Source organism: Littorina saxatilis, linkage group LG3, assembly GCF_037325665.1.
Source record: "Littorina saxatilis isolate snail1 linkage group LG3, US_GU_Lsax_2.0, whole genome shotgun sequence".
Classification (NCBI taxonomy): Eukaryota; Metazoa; Mollusca; class Gastropoda; order Littorinimorpha; family Littorinidae; genus Littorina; species Littorina saxatilis.
In genome coordinates, this window is record NC_090247.1 from 20,501,331 (window position 1) to 20,524,470 (window position 23,140).

The window sequence follows — 23,140 nt, forward strand, 5'->3', positions numbered from 1 at the left end:
TAAACCCATCTTATCTAACAAAATATTGTTTGGGTAAATTCAGTGTATTTTTTTTTTCAGAGCAACAGACGTAATCTATCTGTTTTTGTACATTATGTTTTATAGCCAACAAACAGTGTCAGTGTCTCATTTTCAAATATACTGTAAAATCCCTAGCATACGCCCCCCCCCCCCCCTCTCCGCACATATTTCGGGTAAAAGTAGGGGGTGGGCGTTTGCTAGGTATACACCCCTTTGCAAGATAAAGTGTCATCACATTTTCACGAGAAAAAAAGTGATACAACCATGTGATTTATGCAATTTTAATAAAAAAATAAAAATAAACACACCGTTTGTTTACGCAAATAAAGATCAACGTTCTGTGATAGAAAAAAAACAAGTCGCGTAAGGCGAAAATACAATATTTAGTCAAGTAGCTGCCATTTTTCAGCAAGACCGTATACTCGTAGCATCGTCAGTCCACCGCTCATGGCAAAGGCAGTGAAATTGACAAGAAGAGCGGGGTAGTAGTTGCGCTAAGAAGGATAGCACGCTTTTCTGTACCTCTCTTTGTTTTAACTTTCTGAGCGTGTTTTGAATCCAAACATATCATATCTATATGTTTTTGGAATCAGGAACCGACAAGGAATAAGATGAAAGTGTTGATAATAATTTTGATAATAATTTTTATATATTTAATTTTCAGAGCTTGTTTTTAATCCGAATATAACATATTTATATGTTTTTGGAATCAGCAAATGATGGAAAATAAGATAAACGTAAATTTGGATCGTTTTATAAATTTTTATTTTTTTTTTACAATTTTCCGATTTTTAATGACCAAAGTCATTAATTAATTTTTAAGCCACCAAGCTGAAATGCAATACCGAACCCCGGGCTTCGTCGAAGATTACTTGACCAAAATTTCAACCAATTTGGTTGAAAAATGAGGGCGTGACAGTGCCGCCTCAACTTTCACGAAAAGCCGGATATGACGTCATCAAAGACATTTATCAAAAAAATGAAAAAAACGTTCGGGGATTTCATACCCAGGAACTCTCATGTCAAATTTCATAAAGATCGGTCCAGTAGTTTAGTCTGAATCGCTCTACACACACACACACACGCACGCACGCACACACACACGCACATACACCACGACCCTCGTTTCGATTCCCCCTCGATGTTAAAATATTTAGTCAAAACTTGACTAAATATAAAAAGAACACAAGTGACCTTGATTTTTCTCATTCTCAGAATAACGTCAGCACAAACACAGTTTCTTCTCTTGTTTGGAGACCCTCTTCCAAGTATTCCATCACAACTTGTTCAACTTCTTCAGATCTAACTGGCGGTCTTTCAGACAACTTTCATTTTTCCTTTTCTTTCCCGTATTGCTGTTCGAATATGTTTCTGTGTTCTCTCCACTCTCTCATTCTTTTTTCTGTCAAAAGAAAACTCGCGGGCACATAACGAAACATTGCCTGCAGCTTTGTTTTCAAGATATCTCAGGGCTTTCAGTTTGTATGTCACTGTATTATGATTTGTGCTTCGGCATGGCTGAACATAAGCTTAGAAAGGAAGTGCTTGTCAACGAGAGAAGTGTTCAACACTCAATAAAAGACGTCACTGAACGACGTCACTGAAAGACATGACGTAACTTTATCCCCCCCCCCCCCCCCCAAAAAAAAAAGGCGAACCAATGAACAGTGTGCACAAATCGTAGATACAGGAGGCCGACTGTCTTAAAACAAATTTAAAAAACAAACAAGAAGAGCAAACGCTCGATCGAGTCACTTTCGCAGTTCTGAATATTATATGAGGCATCAGATGGACAGGAAGAAATTGCTATTCACAACACAATGAGTCACGTTCACATAAAATTTGAGCCCGGTCACTTTTATAGTTTCCGAGAAAAGCCCAACGTTAAGTTGTGTGTTGCCGAACAGAAAAGGCTAGTTATCTCCCTTGTTTTTCTGATAACGTTCGTAAAAGGCTACAGATGTAAATACTTTGATGTAAAGAATAATCCTACAAAGTTTCAATCACATCCGATGAACTTTGTCAAAGATATAAAATGTCTAATTTTTCCTTTGACGCTGACCTGTGACCTTGAAAAAGGTCAAAGGTCAACGAAACCATCGTTAAAGTGTAGAGGTCATTGGAGGTCACGACTAAACAAAATATGAGCCCGATCGCTTTGATAGTTTCCGAGAAAAGTCCAACGTTAAGGTGGTGTCTACGGCCGGCCGGCCGGACGGACGGCCGGCCGGCCGGACGGCTGGCCGGACAGACTAACACTGACCGATTACATAGAGTCACTTTTTCTCAAGTGACTCAAAAACCGGGGTGAGCGTTTGCTAGGTATAGTGACCCCCCTGCACAACATTTGGCCGAAAGTAGGGGGTGGGCGTTTGCTAGATAGGCCTACTGGGCGTTTGCCAGGGATTTTACGGTATATGTTTTCTTTGCCAACAAGTACAGGCGAAATTTGTACATCAAAATCAACTAAGCATGTTCTTACATACTTTGGCGTAATGTAACCAACTCATATTCTCAATAAACTCAAACAATCAGATGTGACGTCTTTAACCTGCTGTTATCTTATATTGAGAGGATCTGTGTGTGTGTGTGCGTGTGTGTGTGTGTGCGTGTGTGTGTGTGTGTGTGTGTGTGTGTGTGTGTGTGTGTGTGTGTGTGTGTGTGTGTGTGTGTGTGTGTGTGTCTCTCTCTCTCTCTGTTTCTGTATATCTGAGGTTTGGTTTGGTTTGGTTTATTGGTTGTTCTTGTGTGTTTTGTTGTTGTTTTAAAGTGTGTGTAAAGCTTCTTTTTTCATGTTTGAATGGGTTTGTTGGGTGTTTCTTTGTGTGGAGGGGTGGGTGGTAAAAAAATTAATTCTTTCTTTCTTTATTTGGTGTTTAACGTCGTTTTCAACCACGAACGTTATATCGCGACGGGGAAAGGGGAGGGAGATGGGATAGACCCACTTGTTAATTGTTTCTTGTTCACAAAAGCACTAATCAAAAAATTGCTCCAGGGGCTTGCAACGTAGTACAATATATTACCTTACTGGGAGAATGCAAGTTTCCAGTACAAAGGACTTAACATTTCTTACATACTGCTTGACTAAAATCTTTACAAACATTGACTATATTCTATACAAGAAACACTTAACAAGGGTAAAAGGAGAAACAGAATCCGTTAGTCGCCTCTTACGACATGCTGGGGAGCATCAGGTAAATTCTTCCCCCTAACCCGCGGGGGGTAAAAAAAAAATAATAATAAAATAAATAAATAAATAAATACTAAAACAATTCTCTCGCACTAGCAAAACGAAGATAAAATCTACCATCGTGAAATATTCCAAATGTTCACCGAGTGTTAGAAAGGTGTTTTTAGTAAACTTTTGTCCGTGAGAACTGCATTTTTATTTTAAAAACTAGATGAATACCCGCTTCGCGGGGTACCCAGCTTCGCCGGACCCGGCGAACCCGGGTGAGTGGCGCACCATACGCGATTGACGCCACACGAAGGAAGGGAGATAAACTCGCAAAACACTGGAGAAGATAAGGAAGAGTTACTGGGAATGGATATACAGAAAAACCATAAAAACCAAAATCGGTTCAGCGCTGCGCGCTGAGAGCACATGTTGAAAATTTTCATCGACCAGATTGTGTCCGGGGTCTACCTGAATATGCCCACCAAATTTGAAGCAGATCCATCGAGAACTTTGGCCGTGCATCGCGAAGTGACAGAAAGACAGACAGACATACACAAGCCGTATATAGATATAGAAGAAGATAGAAGATACAGAACAATGAGAACATTATTATGGTGTTGTAAGCATTAAAAAAGTTGTCAAGTAAAAATGGAATGTTCAAACAGAATAAAGCTTGTGCTTGTCAGGATTTATAAACCACAGACCTCACTTTACTGCAAAAAGAAACCTGATTTTTACAGTCCAAATAAAACTATCAAAATACAATGTAATATAAATGCACCAATGTCTTCTCTAAATTAAACACAGACCCTGTTTACATCCTGTAACTCATGTTAAAACGAAGCAAAGTTCTGACGAAAAAAAACGCACATTCGCAGTCAAGATAACCTGAGAACGGCTATCGTTTCCTTGAGAAAAACCTAGCAGACTGGCCAATCTTACATAACTACACACAACGTGCTATTGCAGATCCATTCAAGTACATGCACTCTGTACCGGTCTGCAGAAATAATGTACCGCCCATCAAAACAACCACATTGTTGAAACAAGCCCTATCCCAGTACAAAGCAACATCACAACGTGGCATACTTCTTTCTTCATTTTCAAAAACGACAGTGGAACCACCTTTTTAAGACCCCTTGAGAAAATCAGGTCTTAAAAAAGATGAATTATTAAAATGGAGATAGATTTACGGAGGTTACAAACAGAAAATTGGAGAAAAAAAGCAAGCAGGTCCAAATAAAAACAAGTCGCGTAAGGCGAAATTACTACATTTAGTCAAGCTGTGGAACTCACAGAATGAAACTGAACGCACTGCATTTTTTCACAATGACTGTAGTCCGCCGCTCGTGCAAAACGCAGTGAAACTGACAAGCCTGTTTAGCGCGGTAGTGGTTTCGCTGTGCTGCATAGCACGCTTTTCTGTACCTCTCTTCGTTTAACTTTCTGAGCATGTTTTTAATCCAAACATATCATATCTATATGTTTTTGGAATCAGGAACCGACAATTCGAGGAATAAGATGAAACTGTTTTTAAATCGATTTCGGAAATTTTATTTTAATCATAATTTTTATATTTCTAATTTTCAGAGCTTGTTTTTAATCCAAATATAACATATTTGTATGTTTTTGGAATCAGAAAATGATGAAGAATAAGATGAACGTAAATTTGGATCGTTTTATAAAAAAACAAGAAGAGCAAACGCTCGATCGAGTCACTTTCGCAGTTCTGAATATTATATGAGGCATCAGATGGACAGGAAGAAATTGCTATTCACAACACAATGAGTCACGTTCACATAAAATTTGAGCCCGGTCACTTTTATAGTTTCCGAGAAAAGCCCAACGTTAAGTTGTGTGTTGCCGAACAGAAAAGGCTAGTTATCTCCCTTGTTTTTCTGATAACGTTCGTAAAAGGCTACAGATGTAAATACTTTGATGTAAAGAATAATCCTACAAAGTTTCAATCACATCCGATGAACTTTGTCAAAGATATAAAATGTCTAATTTTTCCTTTGACGCTGACCTGTGACCTTGAAAAAGGTCAAAGGTCAACGAAACCATCGTTAAAGTGTAGAGGTCATTGGAGGTCACGACTAAACAAAATATGAGCCCGATCGCTTTGATAGTTTCCGAGAAAAGTCCAACGTTAAGGTGGTGTCTACGGACGGCCGGCCGGACAGACTAACACTGACCGATTACATAGAGTCACTTTTTCTCAAGTGACTCAAAAATGTTATTACAATTTTCAGATTTTTAATGACCAAAGTCATTAATTAATTTTTAAGCCACCAAGCTGAAATGCAATACCAAAGTCCGGCCTTCGTCGAAGATTGCTTTACAAAACTTTCAATCAATTTGATTGAAAAATGAGGGTGTGACAGTGCCGCCTCAACTTTTACAAAAAGCCGGATATGATGTCATCAAAGACATTTATCGAAAAAAAGAAAAAAACGTCTGGGAATTTCATACCAAGGAACTCTCATGTAAAATTTCATAAAGATCAGTCCAGTAGTTTACTCTGAATTGCTCTACATACACACACACACACACACACACACACACACACAGTCACACACACACACAGTCACCACGACCCTCGTCTCGATTCCCCCTCTATGTTAAAACATTTAGTCAAAACTTGACGAAATGTAATGATGACATGATGTTTTGACCAATGGGAGCACAATCAATGTATATCCTGTAACCTTCTGACCCGAGTGACGCAACAGATTTGTCCTGTGAAATTAAAATACTGTTGAATAGTATTTTAGTTTCATCCAAACTCACTGTTCACAAAGAGATTTTTGAAACCATCAAACGCAAAGTAAATGACTTAGTTGAAGGCGCTAAAACTGCTTTCTTCTCTGCCCAGATTATAGGTAGTAGAACATGCAAAGAACTTTTTCAAAATTTCAATTCTCTGCTTGGAAAACAGACGGTTTCCAGCCTCCCCACCACCCATGACCCCAAGGACCTGCCAACTGTATTTTCTGACTACTTCACTGAGAAGATCGAAACCATCAGAAATAGCTTTCCTCCACCAGTGGCTTCGCCTCCGGCTTCACAATTCTCTGGTTCTTTGTTGGATAACTTCACTCCTGTATCTGAGCAGTTTGTTTTGAAGATTTTGAAGAACACAGTGCCAAAGTCTTGTGAGCTAGACCCCATCCCTACCAACTTGTTTTATGAAAACCTTGACCTTTTTCTTCCCATCATAACCAACATAATCAACTCTTCTCTCACTTCTGGCACTGTGCCAATGGACTTGAAAACTGCAGTAGTTAAACCTTTGATCAAGAAACCATCTCTGGATAAAAATCAGTTGAAAAACTATAGGCCTGTTTCCAACTTGCCATTCATTTCTAAAATTCTGGAAAAAGTAGTGCTTAGTCAGCTTCTCTCCCACCTTGAAACCAACAACCTCTGCAACCCTCTTCAGTCAGCGTATAGGGCTGGCCACAGCACCGAGACTGTTTTGCTTCGTGTTGTGAATGACATTCTTTCTGCTCTGGATAATGATGACCTATCAGTTCTGCTTCTCTTGGATAACTCAGCTGCGTTCGATACGATCGATCGATCACTCTGTTCTGCTCTCTCGTCTCGAATCTGTTTTTGGCATTCACTCTACCGCTCTTCACTGGTTTAGTTCATATCTACAGGGCCGTAGTCAGTATGTGTCTGTCAATAATCTCTCATCTCCTCCATCTCCTCTCTGTTTCGGCGTTCCCCAGGGATCAGTTCTAGGCCCAGTTTTATTTGTACTATACACCACTCCTCTCTCTGCCGTCATCAAGCAACACGCAGTCAATCACTACCTCTTTGCAGACGACACACAACTCCAACAAGCATGCAAGCCTACAGAAATCCAAGCGGTGACGCACACTCTCCAAAACTGCACTTCAGATATTAAATCATGGATGACAAACAATATGCTCAAGTTAAATGATGACAAGACTGAATTTCTTCTTTTCTCTGGAGCTTCCTCTTCGACCACTTCCCTTCCAGCCTCCATCACAGTAGGTTCTAGTGACATTTCTCTCTCTGATAGTGCTAGGAATCTTGGGTTCATCATGGACTCCCACCTCTCAATGAAACAACACATCAAAAAAGTCTGTCAGACATGTTACTTTGAGATCAGAAGAATAGGTTCCATAAGAAAATTTCTCACTGTTGATGCCACTAAAACTCTCGTTACATCCTGCATTCTGTCCAGATTAGATTACTGCAACTCCCTTCTCATAGGCTGCCCTGACTCCACTCTCCAACCCTTGCAAAAAGTACAACACTCTGCTGCACGTCTCATTTTCAGAGCACAGCATCGACAACCCTGCACTCCTCTCATGAAAGAACTTCACTGGCTTCCTGTATCTGAACGTATTAGGTATAAAGCTGCCTGCTTCTGCTACAATATCATCTCTGAATCGGCACCTGCCTATCTTTCTGAACTGGTCTCTCTCTACACTCCCTCTCGCACCCTTCGTTCTTCTGATGATGCTCGACTTCTCTGTCAAGGTCGCTTTAAACGCAAGGCTCATGGCTTCCGCACGTTTTCGTATTATGGACCTCAGTTATGGAATTCACTCCCCTTTCAATTACATCACTCTCCATCCATTTCATCTTTTAAGTCCAATTTGAAAACTCACTTGTTCCAACAACACTACGGATAGTTCCTTAGTATAGAGTCTGGGGATGTGAGATGTGCATGATGTGTTGTTTGAATCTGACAGTGATTGTATGATTTTTGTATACAGTACATGTATTGTTGTCCCGCGCTTTGAACTTTTGATAAGGCGCTTTATAAATGCCCGTTATTATTATTATTATTATTATGAGAGCATTGGGACAATAACAGATTTATCCTTTATCAATATTACCAGTGGGAAAGTCATGAATTTCTCAGTAATACAGTGAAAGCCCCCTTCTATTAGTCCCTCCAAATTAAGACTCACTCAGTTTTGAGACCGCGATTTTTCAGATTTCCTGTTCATAGGCTCTGTAAATTTATCCTCCATTTTAGGACTCCCTCCTTTTTAAAGGTGGTCGTCTACATTTTTGGTTTTTTTCAATAATTTTATGGTTAGATTTCGCTAAAAAGTTATGTCAGATGATGAACGGACCATGGGGAAAAAAGTTATAGAAAAAAAAAATGTATGTAAAAAAAGATTTTATTTTTGGGTAGCGTGACTCACGCTTCCAATATTTTGTTTTCTGTTTGCTGAGAACATGTGCTTTGCCTAAAAATACTGACCAATCAAATTCAAGTCACTATGCTTATAGCCACGCCCAAACAAGTGCAGCAACAGTTTGACACTGGAATGCTGTCCACGCCTTTTTTAAACGCACGAAATGCACGGGATTTGAGAGAAGTTTTGCGCTTGGCATTTCCCAAATAAGGATATCCTACTATGAGTACTACGCTGGAATACTACAATGAATTTTCAAACGGCTACACTGGCTTCGTCTTTCCTGATCGAAAGGGGGTGTATTGTTGATATTTGTAGATAATAGACTCTGCATTTTAATGGTCAAATGGCGATTTCGGTATAAAAATGTAGACAAAGACCTTTAAGACCTGGTTTTCTCAAATTTTTGGAGGTCTTAAAACGGGCGTTCCACTGTATTCATGAATTTTGTCAGAGGCGATCATAGCTGACTTAAAAAACACCTTCATACTCACTGTCACAAGTATGGCTCTGTCCACACACACTTGGTCTTTATACAATAACTTGAAGTCACACTGAAAAGATGCAGTTTTGAAATCTTACTTGTTTTTGCAACTTTCCTATACAAGAAACCAAACACACACACATAAAAACAGCCTTATTTCCAAGAACAACTACTTTAGACCACGATTTCAACATTCCCATATGGGAAGCCAACAACAAACAAACAAAAAACACATAAAAACAGCCTTATTTCCAAGAACCATTACTTTTGACCAAGATTTCAACATTCCCATATGGGAAGCCAAACACACACACACACACACACACACACACACACACACACACACACACACACACATAAAAACAGCCTAATATTTCCAAGAACCACCACTTTAGACCAAGATTTTACTGGAGCAAAAGGTTATACAGTAGTTTATCTCTGTGTGTCCACTCGGAGTCAGAGCATGGAGATATTACTCACATGAATCGGTACGATGGAAGATAAATAAACATGGAAATAAGCATATCAAAATCAAAACAAATGAGATAAAAATGGAGGGAAGAACATAACAGATACATGTATGTATTTTTACGTATTCATTAAATCTATACATGGATATGTTTTAGATTTGATGCTCAACCAATGTGACAAGACATTTGGAGCATTTCTTTCTCTTTCTTTCCACACAATCACTGACTGGCTGACACACACACTCTATCTCTATCTTTCACACACACACACACTCTTTCTCCCTCACACACACACATGACACTCTCTCACACACTTAAACACTCTCTCTCTCTCACACATACACTCCCTCTCTCTCTCTCACACACACAAACACACTCTCTCTCACACACACTCTCTCTCACACACACTCGCACACACACACACTCTCTCTCTCTCTCTCTCTCTCTCTCTCTCTCTCTCTCTCTCACACACACACACACACACACTATCTCTCACACACACACATAACATGTGCGGGTGCACACACACACACACACACACACACACACACACACACACACACACACACACACACACACACACCAAGTGACCAATATACAGTATTTATCTTCCAGTATTTTCTACAAAGAAAACATTACATAAAAAATATACCTGCTTAAAATTTAAACACTTGATGCCAAGCATAACCTTTTCAAGTAAAATAACATAACAATAATAAATTTATACATTAAAATACATAAAGAAAAGTACAATACACTTAAAAAAATATTTTTAAAAAACCTAAAGTTAAGTGGCATACAACTCTATCAAATGAATTTTAAGTAACTATTTAATAAAAAATAAAAAAACGTAGGTTGATACATACCGTCAAACACATCAGGCTGAACAATAGTAAATAGCACAGAGGGAATGTTAGTATCATAACTTCGGGTGTTGTAGTTTTTCTTGTGCTCTCCACAAAACATGACATATTCCAAGCAGACTGTCATTCTCTTCTGATAAAACTTAATGTGAACAAAATGTAAATTCTCCTTCCTCCTTTCGAAAATGCCCAACCCCCCCCCCCCCCCCCCCCCCCCCCCTCTCCTCTTCCCACACACAGAAACATTTTAACAACCCCCTCCCAGTTTTTGACCACCAACGCATTTCCTTAAGATCAAGAAAATGAGGGTTTCCTTTCCTGTACTAGAACCAGATCTTCAAAAGTTGATAAATATTTTTAATTTCACAGATTTAGTTTCCGGTCACTCCCCTTACACACTATTTCATGTTCAACATAGATAAATGTATTTCACATTTTTCAACACAAAGCAAAGTACATGTATACAACTGAGTCTCCTGCAGAGTTTGAAAAAAAAAGGCATTCAAGATAAATATCACAGCTCAGCAATGGATAACACTGAACAATTGAGTGTTTGTACCATAAACCACAAGTTGCCATGATGGACGCATTTAAAAATGGATACAGTATCACGATGTACAAGGTAGAGATCTCTGTAAATAGAACAGGTATTGGACGGAATTTGAATGACTTGACCTTAGAACTCGTCTTGTTTTGTATTGAAGATAAATTCATAACAAATAAGCAAAATTGCCATATACAACCCAAGAACTGACACAACACTGTTCTAGTGACAATAACATTCATACAGGAAAGATTAGGCACAACAACAAAAAATTCTGTTTACGGTATCCCGACCGACCTTATTTTTTCGCGCGACCTTAGACTCTTTTTTGGCATTTGGGGAAAAAAAACCAAAAAACACTTAAAAATATGTTTAAAAAATAAAAATAAAAAAATAAAAAATAAATCCCGACCTAACGACCCTATGTTTTTTGCCTATGTTACTGTAAACAGACTTTTTTTTTTTGCCTTATATGAAAAAAAGAAGTGACTTACGTTCAGTACATGTACATCTTTTATGGTATTATCTTTTTATGAAGCCCAGAATATATTCGAAATAAGCATGAAAGATTAACAGAAATTACAACCTGTCTTATCAAAAACAGAGCCACGGAAAGACCACAATAAAAGTAATGTCAGATTTAACTTTCATGTTCTTTCCTGAAAGCAAAGCTCAAGACTTTAAATGTTGTATGAACTGATCACCCATGCCTCTCTGTTTTTCTTATGCTTCTTACTTAATACCAGTCCTGTCATGACAATGAATACTACACATTGATCTAAGAAGCCCAACCACAGTCTCGATCAGTTCTCAATTAAGTTAATGTCAATAACAGCCCACATAAAAACAATCACAAAGTACAAAACATTGGCTATTCAGATTTATAAAAAAATTAAAAAAATAAAAATAAAAAGCCCTGCACACACCCAGTAACAAAGCATGAACACATGTACTCCCTCTCCAGTACCAGGTTTTTTAACCCGGATCAGATTTCACAGAAACTTCCCATTTTAGCAACAGCCAGTTCCACAGCAATTCACAAGACACAGGGAATTCCTGATTCAATGACGGCCGGGTACATCAAATAGCCAATCTGGTAATCACAAGCACAGAATATATCCCCATTTTGACAACAAGGTAAACGGTCAAACAAACTGAGGTATTTTTCTTCAAGAAGAAGCCATCAAACAACTGAGCTCAAAACACTGAACCAAACAAAATCTAACATCATCAAATCATCTGCACAAGTCTTCTTTCATTAGTTAAACAAAGAAGTAATTGTGAATGGGAAGTGTGCCTTGGAAGGGTGAATGTTGGTATACTCCCATAGTCAACTACTGCGGCAAAAAAACACTGCTGTCCGATAACTTCTGCAACCACAATCACCATGCAACCATCCACTCGATTCACTTGCATACTTCCGCATGTTTAACCATTTGCTACGGTACACAGGTAAAAAGGGGGTCCATTAGATGTTTTCAAAAAGTGAGTTTTCACAAAAGTTAAGTAGAGCAAAGGGGTGGTGAGAAGCATACATTCTATAGAGATTCATTCTGTCATTTTTAATTTTAAAATGTCAAAGTTTTGAACAGACAGGGGCCTGGCACCCAGCTGTGTGGGAACTCAACTCAAGACGGTATGGAATTTAAGGAAAATGTGAACATGATGATAGAGTTGTAAGCACAATAACCTGTTAGTGTTAAGTTTTTCTCATTTCGTCAAAAAATACTATTTGATATTTGCATAGATTTGACCTTGTTGAGTTTCAAAAGCTGAACAGGTCTCACCAAGTCAAAAGTATGTTGCACGACTCATACCTCAAATGCTGTCAAATCTATGCCTCAAACTCTCTGTATATTCAAATATTCTGATAACCATGGTACAGTATTTCGTTGTCTTTGCTGTTCTGTGCAATTTGGTTTTTTTAGCACACAATTTCAAGCGCAGCCGTGGTACAGAAAAACATCTTCAGACTTCAGATGCCTATGTGCAGAGATCGGCAAACACAATCAGGAAAGTGATTGACGGTGATTCGCTGTTCAAAATCGCCTCATACAAAGAAGCTCAAACAACGACCAAAAACACAAAGAAGAGATCAATGACAGACGCAGTGGCGTGGTGGTAAGACGTCGGCCTCCTAATCAGAAGGTCGTGTGTTGGAATCCCGATCGCTGCCGCCTGGTGGATTAAAAGTGGAGATTTTTCCGATCTCCCAGGTCAACTTATGTGCAGACCTGCTAGTGACTTAACCCTCTTCGTGTGTACACGCAAGCACAAGACCAAGTGCGCACGGAAAAGATCCTGTAATCCATGTCAGAGTTCGGTGGATTATAGAAACACGAAAATACCCAGCATGCTTCCCCCGAAATATAGAGTGCTGTCCCTTCTGCGCCGAGCGGCTGCATTTCAGGGCTCTCTCATATTTTGAGTCGCCTTGTGGTGAAATATGTGCGCGATATAAATTCTCGTATTATTATTATTATTTGGGAAAAATCGCCTCAGACTTGCCTTGCCTCTCTGCAGGCAGTCCTGCTTACTGATATTAATTTTCTCTGCAGGCAGTTGCTTGCATGAATTTGATGAGTGCGCAGTCAGTGTCTTAACAAGTGTACATTAGACTAACAGGACAATGACAATGACAATTCTTGTATTAGACAGTGGAAAGAAGAGGTACAGTGGAACAACCATTCCCCCCCCCCCCCCCCCCCTTGCCTTTTTCTTGAAACTTTTTTTTTGCAGATGATTTTCTCATAAAATGTGTAAATGCACAACTTTTTCAAGACTCTTCCTTTTAAGACCTTATTTTCTCAGATTTGTTTCAGGTTTTTACAATAAGAGGGGTGGGGGGGTTGCAGTTACACTGTATAAAACTGGCCTATCAAATATCTCATATACTTTTGTCATATAGCTCTGTTTCAGGTTTTTAAAATAAGAGGGGTGGGGCGAGTTGCAGTTACACTGTATAAAACTGGCCTATCAAATATCTCATATACGTTTGTCATATAGCTCTGTTTCAGGTTTTTACAATAAGAGGGGTGGGGGGGTTGCAGTTACACTGTATAAAACTGGCCTATCAAATATCTCATATACTTTTGTCATATAGCTCTGTTGAGGCTTTTTTACGACAGTGACTGAGCTCCCACAAACATGCCTGTGTCTCTTTTGCAGACAAAACTGCACAGTTTTCCACTTCAACTTCAAGCCCTAGTGAGTGAACATAAAGGGAAGTAATCTGACACTCAACCACCCTCAATACAATCACGGTGATAAATAAGATGACTTTGAAGGAGTGAATACTGAAACTCCCAGCCAGTAGATGCTTTTGGTGAAAGGTCACCAACATGATGTGGGGTACCAGTAGTGTCTGAAGATTAAGTACAGCTGCCTGAATGGTCCAAACCCTCATCATAACACTGTACAAAATCGTGACTGGAAAAAAACAAAAACAATTAATTAGTATACGTCACAAAGAGTAATGCCCAAGATAAATCATACTCAGCCAAGACAAAGCTTCTGCAGTCACTTTGTCTCAGTCATGTAAAGTTCTATCGAACATTTAACTCATAGTCTCCCAGGTACGGATATATTCGTACCCACTCATATGGCACTATCTGACCAGGTACGAATATATCCGCTCAGACTGTTAAGCTTCAGTCGCTTCCTGTAACGTCGATCTAACACCTGCATTCCAGCGTGTTAATACACAGGTACTACACAGTTACTACAATTCTGAGTGACCTGCTAAAGCACAGCTGGTTTCGGCTAAAAAAAACTTGGTCAACATAGGTGAGGTAGAAAGTGTTAAATATAATTGCATATGTCTTTCTTGCACATTACCCAGGAAAAAAACTATTTATGTTTATAGGTATTGGATAAAGTCAACTTGAAATAAGCTAATTGTGCTGGTTCAAATAAGGGAAAGATAAGCTGAATTTGAGATTTGGGGCTACTAATGATTTGCTTAAATCAAGAATGCTTCTTCTTAGCTTGGCAGTTTTGGAGATACACAAAAACTTACCTTTTTCTTTGGTGCTGGTTCTTCCTTCTTTTCTTTCTCTTCTTCTTTTTCCTTCTTCTCTGTCTCCTCCTCCTCCTCCTCTTCTTCGTCTTTGTCGCCCTTTTTCTTCTTTTTCTTTTTGTCTTTCTCTTTGTCCTTCTTTTTACTCTGAAAAACAAAACCAAATTTCAAACAAGTTAAAAAAATTTCTCTTCTAAATTATTCTCTACTGCCAAATTGAACTAACACTACATGTTCATTCATTCTGACATTTGTTTGGCAAAAAGCAACTTGCCTGATTAAATACCTGTTTTTTTTGTTAACTTTTTAAAGGCAAATGATCTGAAGTTCTACTTCTAATCCCAATAGCAATCTTCAATGACAAAATCAACCCCCCCCCCCTCCCCTCCATCCTCACCCCGACTCCCACCCCCATCCCAAACATCTAGCTTTATCATTTTATTTGGAATAAAACATTTCATTTCTGCTTTGACTTTCATTACCCCACAAGTCTTCCCTTCACAATTTTCATCGGGTAACAATTTGTTCATGATGTAAATACTTTTCTGTATTAGTTTAATTTATAAGGGTAAATGATCTGAAGTTCTATTTCTATTCTCAAAAGCAATCTTGAATGAAGAAAGCCACCATCCCCTGCTTTGACTTTCAGTACCCCACAAGTCTCTCTATTCTTCATCACTTTCATCGGGTAACATTTTGTTCATGATGTGAAATCAATATTTGCAGAAAGTGTACCGGTAACTGACCTTTGTGTCCTCTACTTCCTCCTCCTCATTTTCGTCCTCATCGTCTTCTTCATCCTTGTCTTTCTTTCCTTTCTTCTTCTTCTTGTCTTCTTTGCCCTTCTTTTTATCTTTCCCTGAAACAACAAACATTGCTATCCAGGGCTGTCCGGTATTGAAAAACTCTCCCACAGATAGTGTGTGGCTGCCAGTATTCGAAAATTTTTAATTAAATTTTCATTTGATTAATATACTTACCCGAGTCACATATTTAGCATTGACGCAGTCGATAGCTAAGGTGTCTGAAACGCTATCCCGCCTATAGTCTAAGGGAAGCAACCCAAGCTAAAAAAGTAGCAAGCTTGCTACCCTGGGTTGCCTCCCGTAGCGTATCACGCCACAGATCTCGTACCTGGTACGAGACACCCTCATTCGACTTCTAGAATACAAAGAAACTAAAAGCGGGGAAGGTGGGAGGGAATTACCTATGTGACTCGGGTAAGTATATTAATCAAATGAAAATTTAATTAAAAATTTTCGATTAAATTACATATTCTTACTCCGAGTCACATATTTAGCAGATAACTCCAACAAGGTGGTGGGTAAGATCAAAAAGTTCAAACTCACTCTAAAGTTCTGGAGAGACAAAAACCAGCTGCCGCCAAGGAAGGAATGGGCCGAGACCCATCCTGACAGAGGGCAGCAATGTCTGCAGAACCTGATAAGACAAAATCCTAGCGCCAGAAGCTGTGCGCAGGACATCATCCAAACCTCATAGGCCAAAAAGGCCAAGGAGGAGGCCCAGGCCCTGGAAAAGAGCTCGGGCCGAGCCGAGGGAAAGATAGCATAAAGCTATGACAAGGCGGAGGGAAAGAAAATCCCTTGCCAAGAAACTGGCCCACTGCCAAAAGTCAGGAAAGGATCCCGTGAGAAAGAAACCACTGACTCACTCTAAACCCTTGCCAGGAACTGGCCCACTGCCAAAGGACAGAAACGGACCGAGAACCACCCTGATTGACAGCCGAGATGTCTCTCAGGCAAGAAATGCGAAAGACAACATCAGAGAGCCAGTAAGCTGTGCCCAGCACTTCTTCCAATCTTCTGAACCGTAAAACAGTCCGGAAAAGGACCCCAGTCTTGGATAAACCCGACCAAGTAGAGGGAAGGACAAGCTGCCCCCCCCCCCCCCCTTAAATTGGAAGGAAATGCTAATGGCCTGGAAAAGATCCGTGCGTAAGGTTGCCGGCTAAGCCCTGAAAAGGACCGACCCTCACGGAGACCATAAGGCAAACATGCCAAAGTAAGAAAACTTTGGGATGGAGTGAGGCCCAAAAGGCCCTTGAGAGAACAGTCAGCTCCAGAAGAGTGACCAAACTCCAAACTGGAAAGAGAGAGACGCCTGAGTACCAAGTACCAGAGTCCAACTCAATGAGCAAAACTCAAGGAAGACGGTCACCAGTCGTCCCCTGCCCATCCCTGCGAAAGCAGAGAGAGGGGTAAAAAAGAGGACGAAGCGACCTAAGGTAGTGCGTAAGCACCGGAAATGCGGACCCGCAGTGGCCAAATCCTAATGTGACCGGAGACCGGAAACAAAATGACAAAAGCCAGCGTGTTCGCAGAGCAGACTGCTTGTAGGTAATTGAAAATGAATCAAAAAACCCGAAACAGAAAGAACGAGGCTGGTAAGAAAGACGGAAAACCGTGAAGCGAACCAGCCGTCAGACTCCCGAGACCAGAGTTCTCAGGAGAAAAAAGTAATAGTCATAGTTGCAAGTGAAAAAGGGGTGACCAGGCCGGAAGCCCAACCCAGCAGAAATCGTCCCAACTCACATCCTGCAAGCATGATGGAGCAGAGGAAGAGACGAAATCCGCAGTCACAAGAACCAAATTGCCAAAGTCGCAACACGACAGGCAGGAGACTATAACACAGGCTAAGGCCGAGAGCCTTGCTGCCCGTAGGCCGGCCCTTGCACCAAAGTACCCAAAGTACACAGGCACAATAAGAAACCAAAAGTTTCGGCCGCCGAAAAAGATGCTGGCCTAGAGGCCAGCACCGAGAAAACTGGAACATTAGCTAGACCTCTGCCCAAAAAGGGGAGGAGTAGCCAAAAAACCTGAGAAAAAGTGACAAGCCAAGAATGACTTCTCAAACATGCATTGCCCAGACAATGCACCCTCAGGAAAATCTGAATGTTACTTCCGAGGCCAACTCAAGTGAACCTTAAGTTTGGACGAAACACCAGAACGCGTCTGATCGCTAGAGAAAGACAAAGTCAGACTCGGCGAAAGACAAACCTGGACCAAGTCCAGAAGCTCGTGGCAAAGAGAAAACGGGGAAGCCCAAAGGCAGAAACCCCCCTTTAAACGGAAATCGACCTCTCAGCACCCATACGCTGGGAAAAAGAAAGAATGTCGAAGCCCGAAGCCACAAGCACAAGGAAAGCAACAACCACCACCGCCAACGGATGAAATGGCTGTTGCTCCAGCCGAGGCTAAAACCCCGAAGCCCTAAGGCCAGCTGTTGTTTCAAAAACCCAGCGTACCTATGACGGCTGTGAAAGAAACAATCTCACCTGAGCTGAGGACTTAGGCTGAGTCCGCTTAGGTATAGCCTGCTTAGGAGCGGCCTGCTTTTGCTGCTTTCGGATTGAAGCTCAAAAGCAGGGAACCGCTGTTCTCTGTTGGTCTCAATCCCCTGCTTCTGGCATGAGAGGCCAGGCTGCCGGAGAGAGACCGTCCACCAAGGATGACGATCTGAGAATGTTCCTTGTCGACTCCTCAGAAAACCGGGAGTGGGCAAGAAACAAGTCCCTTCTGCACGAGACCGCATGGAAATAGTGCAGAGAGGACAGCCTCATCTGTGCCTCGTTCACCCTTGTAAGTGTGGAGAGGAGTGAGACACTTCCTCCGCGTCCTGCTCTTTACTAAGGGTAAAGGGCGCCAAGGAATCTGCCAGAGCGCGAGAAAGCGCCCGCAGGAGAGTCTCGGAAATGGAACTGAGTTCCAAAAGTTGTCAGCCCCCCTTCCTCAGAGAATAGGAGATTCTGCCCATAGAACGGCAGAACCGAATCCTTCCTCAACGGCTTCGTAAGAAGCGAAAGAAGTTCCGGCGTGACCGGAAACGGTGCACGCAGACGGGGAAAGGCCAACAGGAGGCTTCGCGACGACCTTGGCCAAGGCAACTTCCTCTGATCCGCTAAGGGCACGAAGGAGGAAGCCTGCGCAGGAGCGGCAAGGTATTCCGATGCCAGCTCCGAAGCTGAACCCTGAGGAACCAGCAACGAAACCGACGCCGGAGGCAACCCCCTGTCGAAGAGGGGGGCTTGGCGAAAAGGCAAAAAAGGCGAAAAGCTACTAAGGGTGATTCTTCAAACCAGAAGTAGCTGCTTCCTCTTTGCCAACCTGAAGTCCTTCCTGTTGGCAATCGATTGTGCTCATTCCCTAACTGAGAGGAGGATGAGAGGAATCAAAAACCAAGGAAAGTGGGAGAGAGGAGCTAGCGGCCACCACCGGAGTGTGTGGATGCTGCTGTCCCAACAGAGGCAAGAAGCCTGTATGCCCATAGGGCAAGCCTTGTTCGAAATTCACCGGCGACCAAACGGAAGCAGCGGGAACTGAACCGGAAAATCCGGGAGGAGCCGGAAGTGCGGCAGCAACAGCAGCGCTATGCCAAAGCTGGCGCTGAGCCACCTACGAGCTGAAGCTCGGAACCCAAAGGTAGGCCGTAGGCCAGAACCGGAAGTGACAGTAACCTGTGCACTACCCGCTTGACCTACCTTCCTGCCAAGGCCGGAAGCGAATTTGCCGGAAATGGCTGCCGCGCAAAGGGCAAAGCTCAAACCGGAAAGGGCCATGGGCTGCCCACACACCGATGAACTAACATTTCCAGCCGGAGCCGGAAGAGAAGCTGTCGCGGACGACTGCTTACGTATAGCGCAGCTCAAGCCGGATGGGATCATTATTTGTCCGCTTTCCAACGAGGCACTACTTCCGTGAACCGGAAGTGCAGCTGTCGCGTACGACTGCCGACGTAAGGCAAGGCTCGAACCGGACGTGACAGTAGCCTGTGCACTAACCAGTGAACCTACACTTCCGGCCGGAACCGGAAGAACAGCTGTCGCGGGCGACTGCTGCCGTAGGGCAAGGCTCGAACCGGACGTGACAGTAGTCTGTGCACTAGCCGGTGAACCTCTTACTTCCGGCCGGAGCCGGAAGCAGCTGTCGCGGACGACTGCTGACGTAAGTCGAAGCTCGAACCGGACGTGACAGTAGCCTGTGCACTAGCCAGTGAACCTCTTACTTCCGGCCGGAGCCGGAAGCAGCTGTCGCGGACGACTGCTGACGTAAGTCGAAGCTCGAACCGGACGTGACAGTAGCCTGTGCACTAGCCAGTGAACCTCTTACTTCCGGCCAGAGCCGGAAGCAGCTGTCGCGGACGACTGCTGACGTAAGTCGAAGCTCGAACCGGACGTGACAGTAGCCTGTGCACTAGCCAGTGAACCTCTTACTTCCGGGCGGAGCCGGAAGCAGCTGTCGCGGACGACTGCTGACGTAAGTCGAAGCTCGAACCGGACGTGACAGCAGCCTGTGCACTAGCCGGTGAACCTCTTACTTCCGGCCGAAACTGGAAGCAGCTGTCGCGGACGACTGCTGACGTAAAGCGCAGCTCGAACCGGAGGGGACCATGGTCTGTCCGCAACCAGTGAACCACTACTTCCGGGAACCGGAAGTGCAGCTGCCGAAGACGGCTGCTGCGAGCACATACCTTGTACTGGCCGCGTCCCCGAAGGGACACGCTCAGGTGCACTCCCGCAAGCGGAAGCCACTGAGGCCGGCCACGAAGGGAAGCTTGTCCCAGCGAGTGGAATCCAGAGACAACACGAGCGCCAGTAGACTGGGCCGACGCTCCGGAAACGCAAGTGAGCGACAAGGACCCGGGTAAAAAACGTCCGGAATCCGAAGCTGCCGTCGTCACCCTCGAAGCCACCAAGCAAGGGACGCCCGCCCCCAGAAGTACGGATCTCTGTAAGCAAAGAAGCAATAAGACTAGCCACCAGAGCGCTAGGCTCTGGTGTCAACAAAGGGGGAGAAACGGCCGCACAAGCGGCCGAAACTGACGTCTGAGAGACAGACGGAGTCTCTTCCGGCGCCGAAAAAGGCACAGAAAAGACCGAATTAGTCTTAGGATCAGAAACATGTACCATGGGGCTACAGTAGAACCCCTCACAACGACCCCCCTCTCTAAGGACTACCCCGCCACAACGACCCTTTTTTTTTAACCGATGTGTTTCCTTATATAGTTGTCACCAGTGTAGCGACCACCCCGCTCTAACGTCTAAGGACCGACCTAACAGCTTGTGTAACGACTTTGTCAGACAAAGCCAAGACTCAGTCAGCGTAACGCATCACTGACAAACCGGTTATAACCAGTTATAACCGTCTTGCGTAAGCAAAGGCACTAATTAACCGCTGAGAGGTGTGATGGTTGGGTGGGCTGAGTAAACATCACAAACCAATCATCGAGAAAACAAACTCACGTGACCAACACACACCGTTCAATTCAGTCAGAATAGACAGTCTTTGGACAGAAGAGCAGTGGAGATCGACATGGCGTCTACAAAGAAAAGAAAATATTTAACTCTCGAGAATCGAGTGAATGTTGTGAACAGACACAAAAAGGGAGAAACTGCCATCGCGATTGCAAAAAGTCTTGATGTTGGAAAATCGCAAATTCAAAGAATTATCCAACTCCAAGAAAACATTCTGAAAAAGGTGGGGATGCACTGACATCATACAAAAGCAGCCACACAAACACAGCACAGAGGCAGAGGCAGGTGTGCTGATGCTTTGTGAGAATAAGCGTTGAAAACCAGTTTGAATAAAAAACCAGCAGATAGAGCCGCATTTCATAATCATTCTTCTTGTCTGGCTTTATTGACTGCATGCCGATCTTGTGGCAGTGACTTTTCACTCTTCAGTCGGACTGTACACAAACCGCTCTCACTCTCCCTCACTGACTACCCTAAGCGCTGACAACTGATGTTTGGAAGAGTACACCTCTCTATTTCTCTCCAATGCTCTTCCTGCTGACTTCAGTGACACCGGACACCCCACTGAGTTTAGCCAGCTACCCCCCCCCCCCCTCTCTCTCTCTCTCTCCCCCCAGCCATGTACTGTTTGGTGCTGTGGCCAGAGAGGTGTCACCGGCTAATTGAGGCCAGCTGCACTTGTTCACTCAGAGCAAAACTAGTTGACTGTGTCTAACTTTTGACAAAGCAACACAACTGAAGGGTTCACAGATTAGGTAACCGACTCACTGGTCAAGGCTGCAGGGAAACAAGAGTATCTTTTCAATGAAAGAGGTTACACACGGATACGCGATGCTGTGAACGGTGGCCGATTTTTCACTCTCTTTCTCGGAGGGCCTTCATCATTGCAGGGACTGCTGTAAAGAAATGCTTGCTCAGAAACTAACTCTTTTTGCATTGAGACATGCACCAGAACTGGTGGACACCATCGACAATGTCAAAAAACATGAAATCGAAGCAGTTTGCTTGAGGAAACGGTCGTCAGCAACTCAAACTTCTCTGTTTTCTTTTTTTAAGAAAATCTGAGGTGACTTTCTTTGTGGCCCCGCCCCCTCCCTCTGTAAGGACCCCCCTCCATAAGGACCGATTTTTGTCAACATTTTCAAGGTCGCTAGAGAGGGGTTCTACTGTATTGGCATAAGACGAGGAAGCCCCCCCCCCCCCCCCCCCGTCTTTTCTCACTAAACGCCCAGCCGGCGACGTGAGAAAGAAATCTACTGAAAAGTAACAAGTCTCGAGGACGTAGGCTTCAGCAGAACCGGAACTAGCACTAGCAAACAAGCCACAAAAGTAGCTACAAAAACATGCTACTGGCAAAATGTTCAAAGTCCGAGCACGGACCCAAACAGGCATACCAGTCTAACCGGAAGTGCAGCTGCCGAAAACGTAAGCTGACAAGAGGTAAACAAAGACTACTGAAAATTTAACTGAGTCCGGAACGGACCTAAAAATCAGCAGAATAATCAACTAGCAAAATAATAATAGCTTCGTAAGAAGCTAAATAACAGCCTACCAAGGTAGTTTACATTCCTAGAAAGGACGTAAACATCTCGATAGCACAACATGCTAGGATAAAGGACGACTACCAAAAGGCGGCCGCCGAATACAACTACTGTAGAATTCTAAGTCCAGAACGGATGAAGAATCCTAGTAGAAAATAAACTTAGCACTAGCGCAGTAGCCGCTAAAGCAGCTAAAACTAACAGCCTACCAAGATAGTAAAGCGACCGGGCACGGACGAAAAACTACTCAGTAGAAACACAGCGTGCTAGCGAAAAATGGCTCCAACTGGAGGCCAACAAAACAACTACTGTAAAATCGAAGTCCAGAGCGGACAAGAAATTCAGCAGAAAAATTATTTACTAGCAAGAAAAAGATACCTACAAGGCATCTAAAACTAACTTCCTACCGAGTAAGCTCACTGTCCGAGCACGGACGAAAACCAACTCAGTAGAAACACCACGTGCTAGCAAAAAATGGCCACCAAAATGGCGACCAACGCAACTAGAAACCGCTGAAGAAACTTCTGAGTCCAGAGGACGTAAGCAATTTCCAGCAGAATCAAT

At 42.8% G+C, this 23,140-nt stretch overlaps 2 protein-coding genes across 3 annotated transcripts in view; both read right to left on the minus strand.

Moving 5' to 3' along the window:
• LOC138961849 (periodic tryptophan protein 1 homolog) overlaps positions 1–23,140 on the minus strand; it is a gene marked incomplete in the record, with an annotated part of 270,004 nt that overhangs the window by 52,213 nt on the left and 194,651 nt on the right.
• The window catches only part of LOC138961840 (X-linked retinitis pigmentosa GTPase regulator-like), a 34,284-nt gene continuing 24,605 nt past the window's right edge, over positions 13,462–23,140 (minus strand). For both annotated transcript variants that reach the window (XM_070333511.1, XM_070333510.1), the window contains 3 exons: positions 15,511–15,623; positions 14,765–14,911; positions 13,462–14,175 (listed from right to left, as the gene is read on the minus strand). In XM_070333511.1, coding sequence (XP_070189612.1) covers positions 14,152–14,175; positions 14,765–14,911; positions 15,511–15,623 — 284 coding nt within the window. In that variant the 3' untranslated portion in view covers positions 13,462–14,151. The remainder of the gene's footprint in view (positions 14,176–14,764; positions 14,912–15,510; positions 15,624–23,140) is intronic.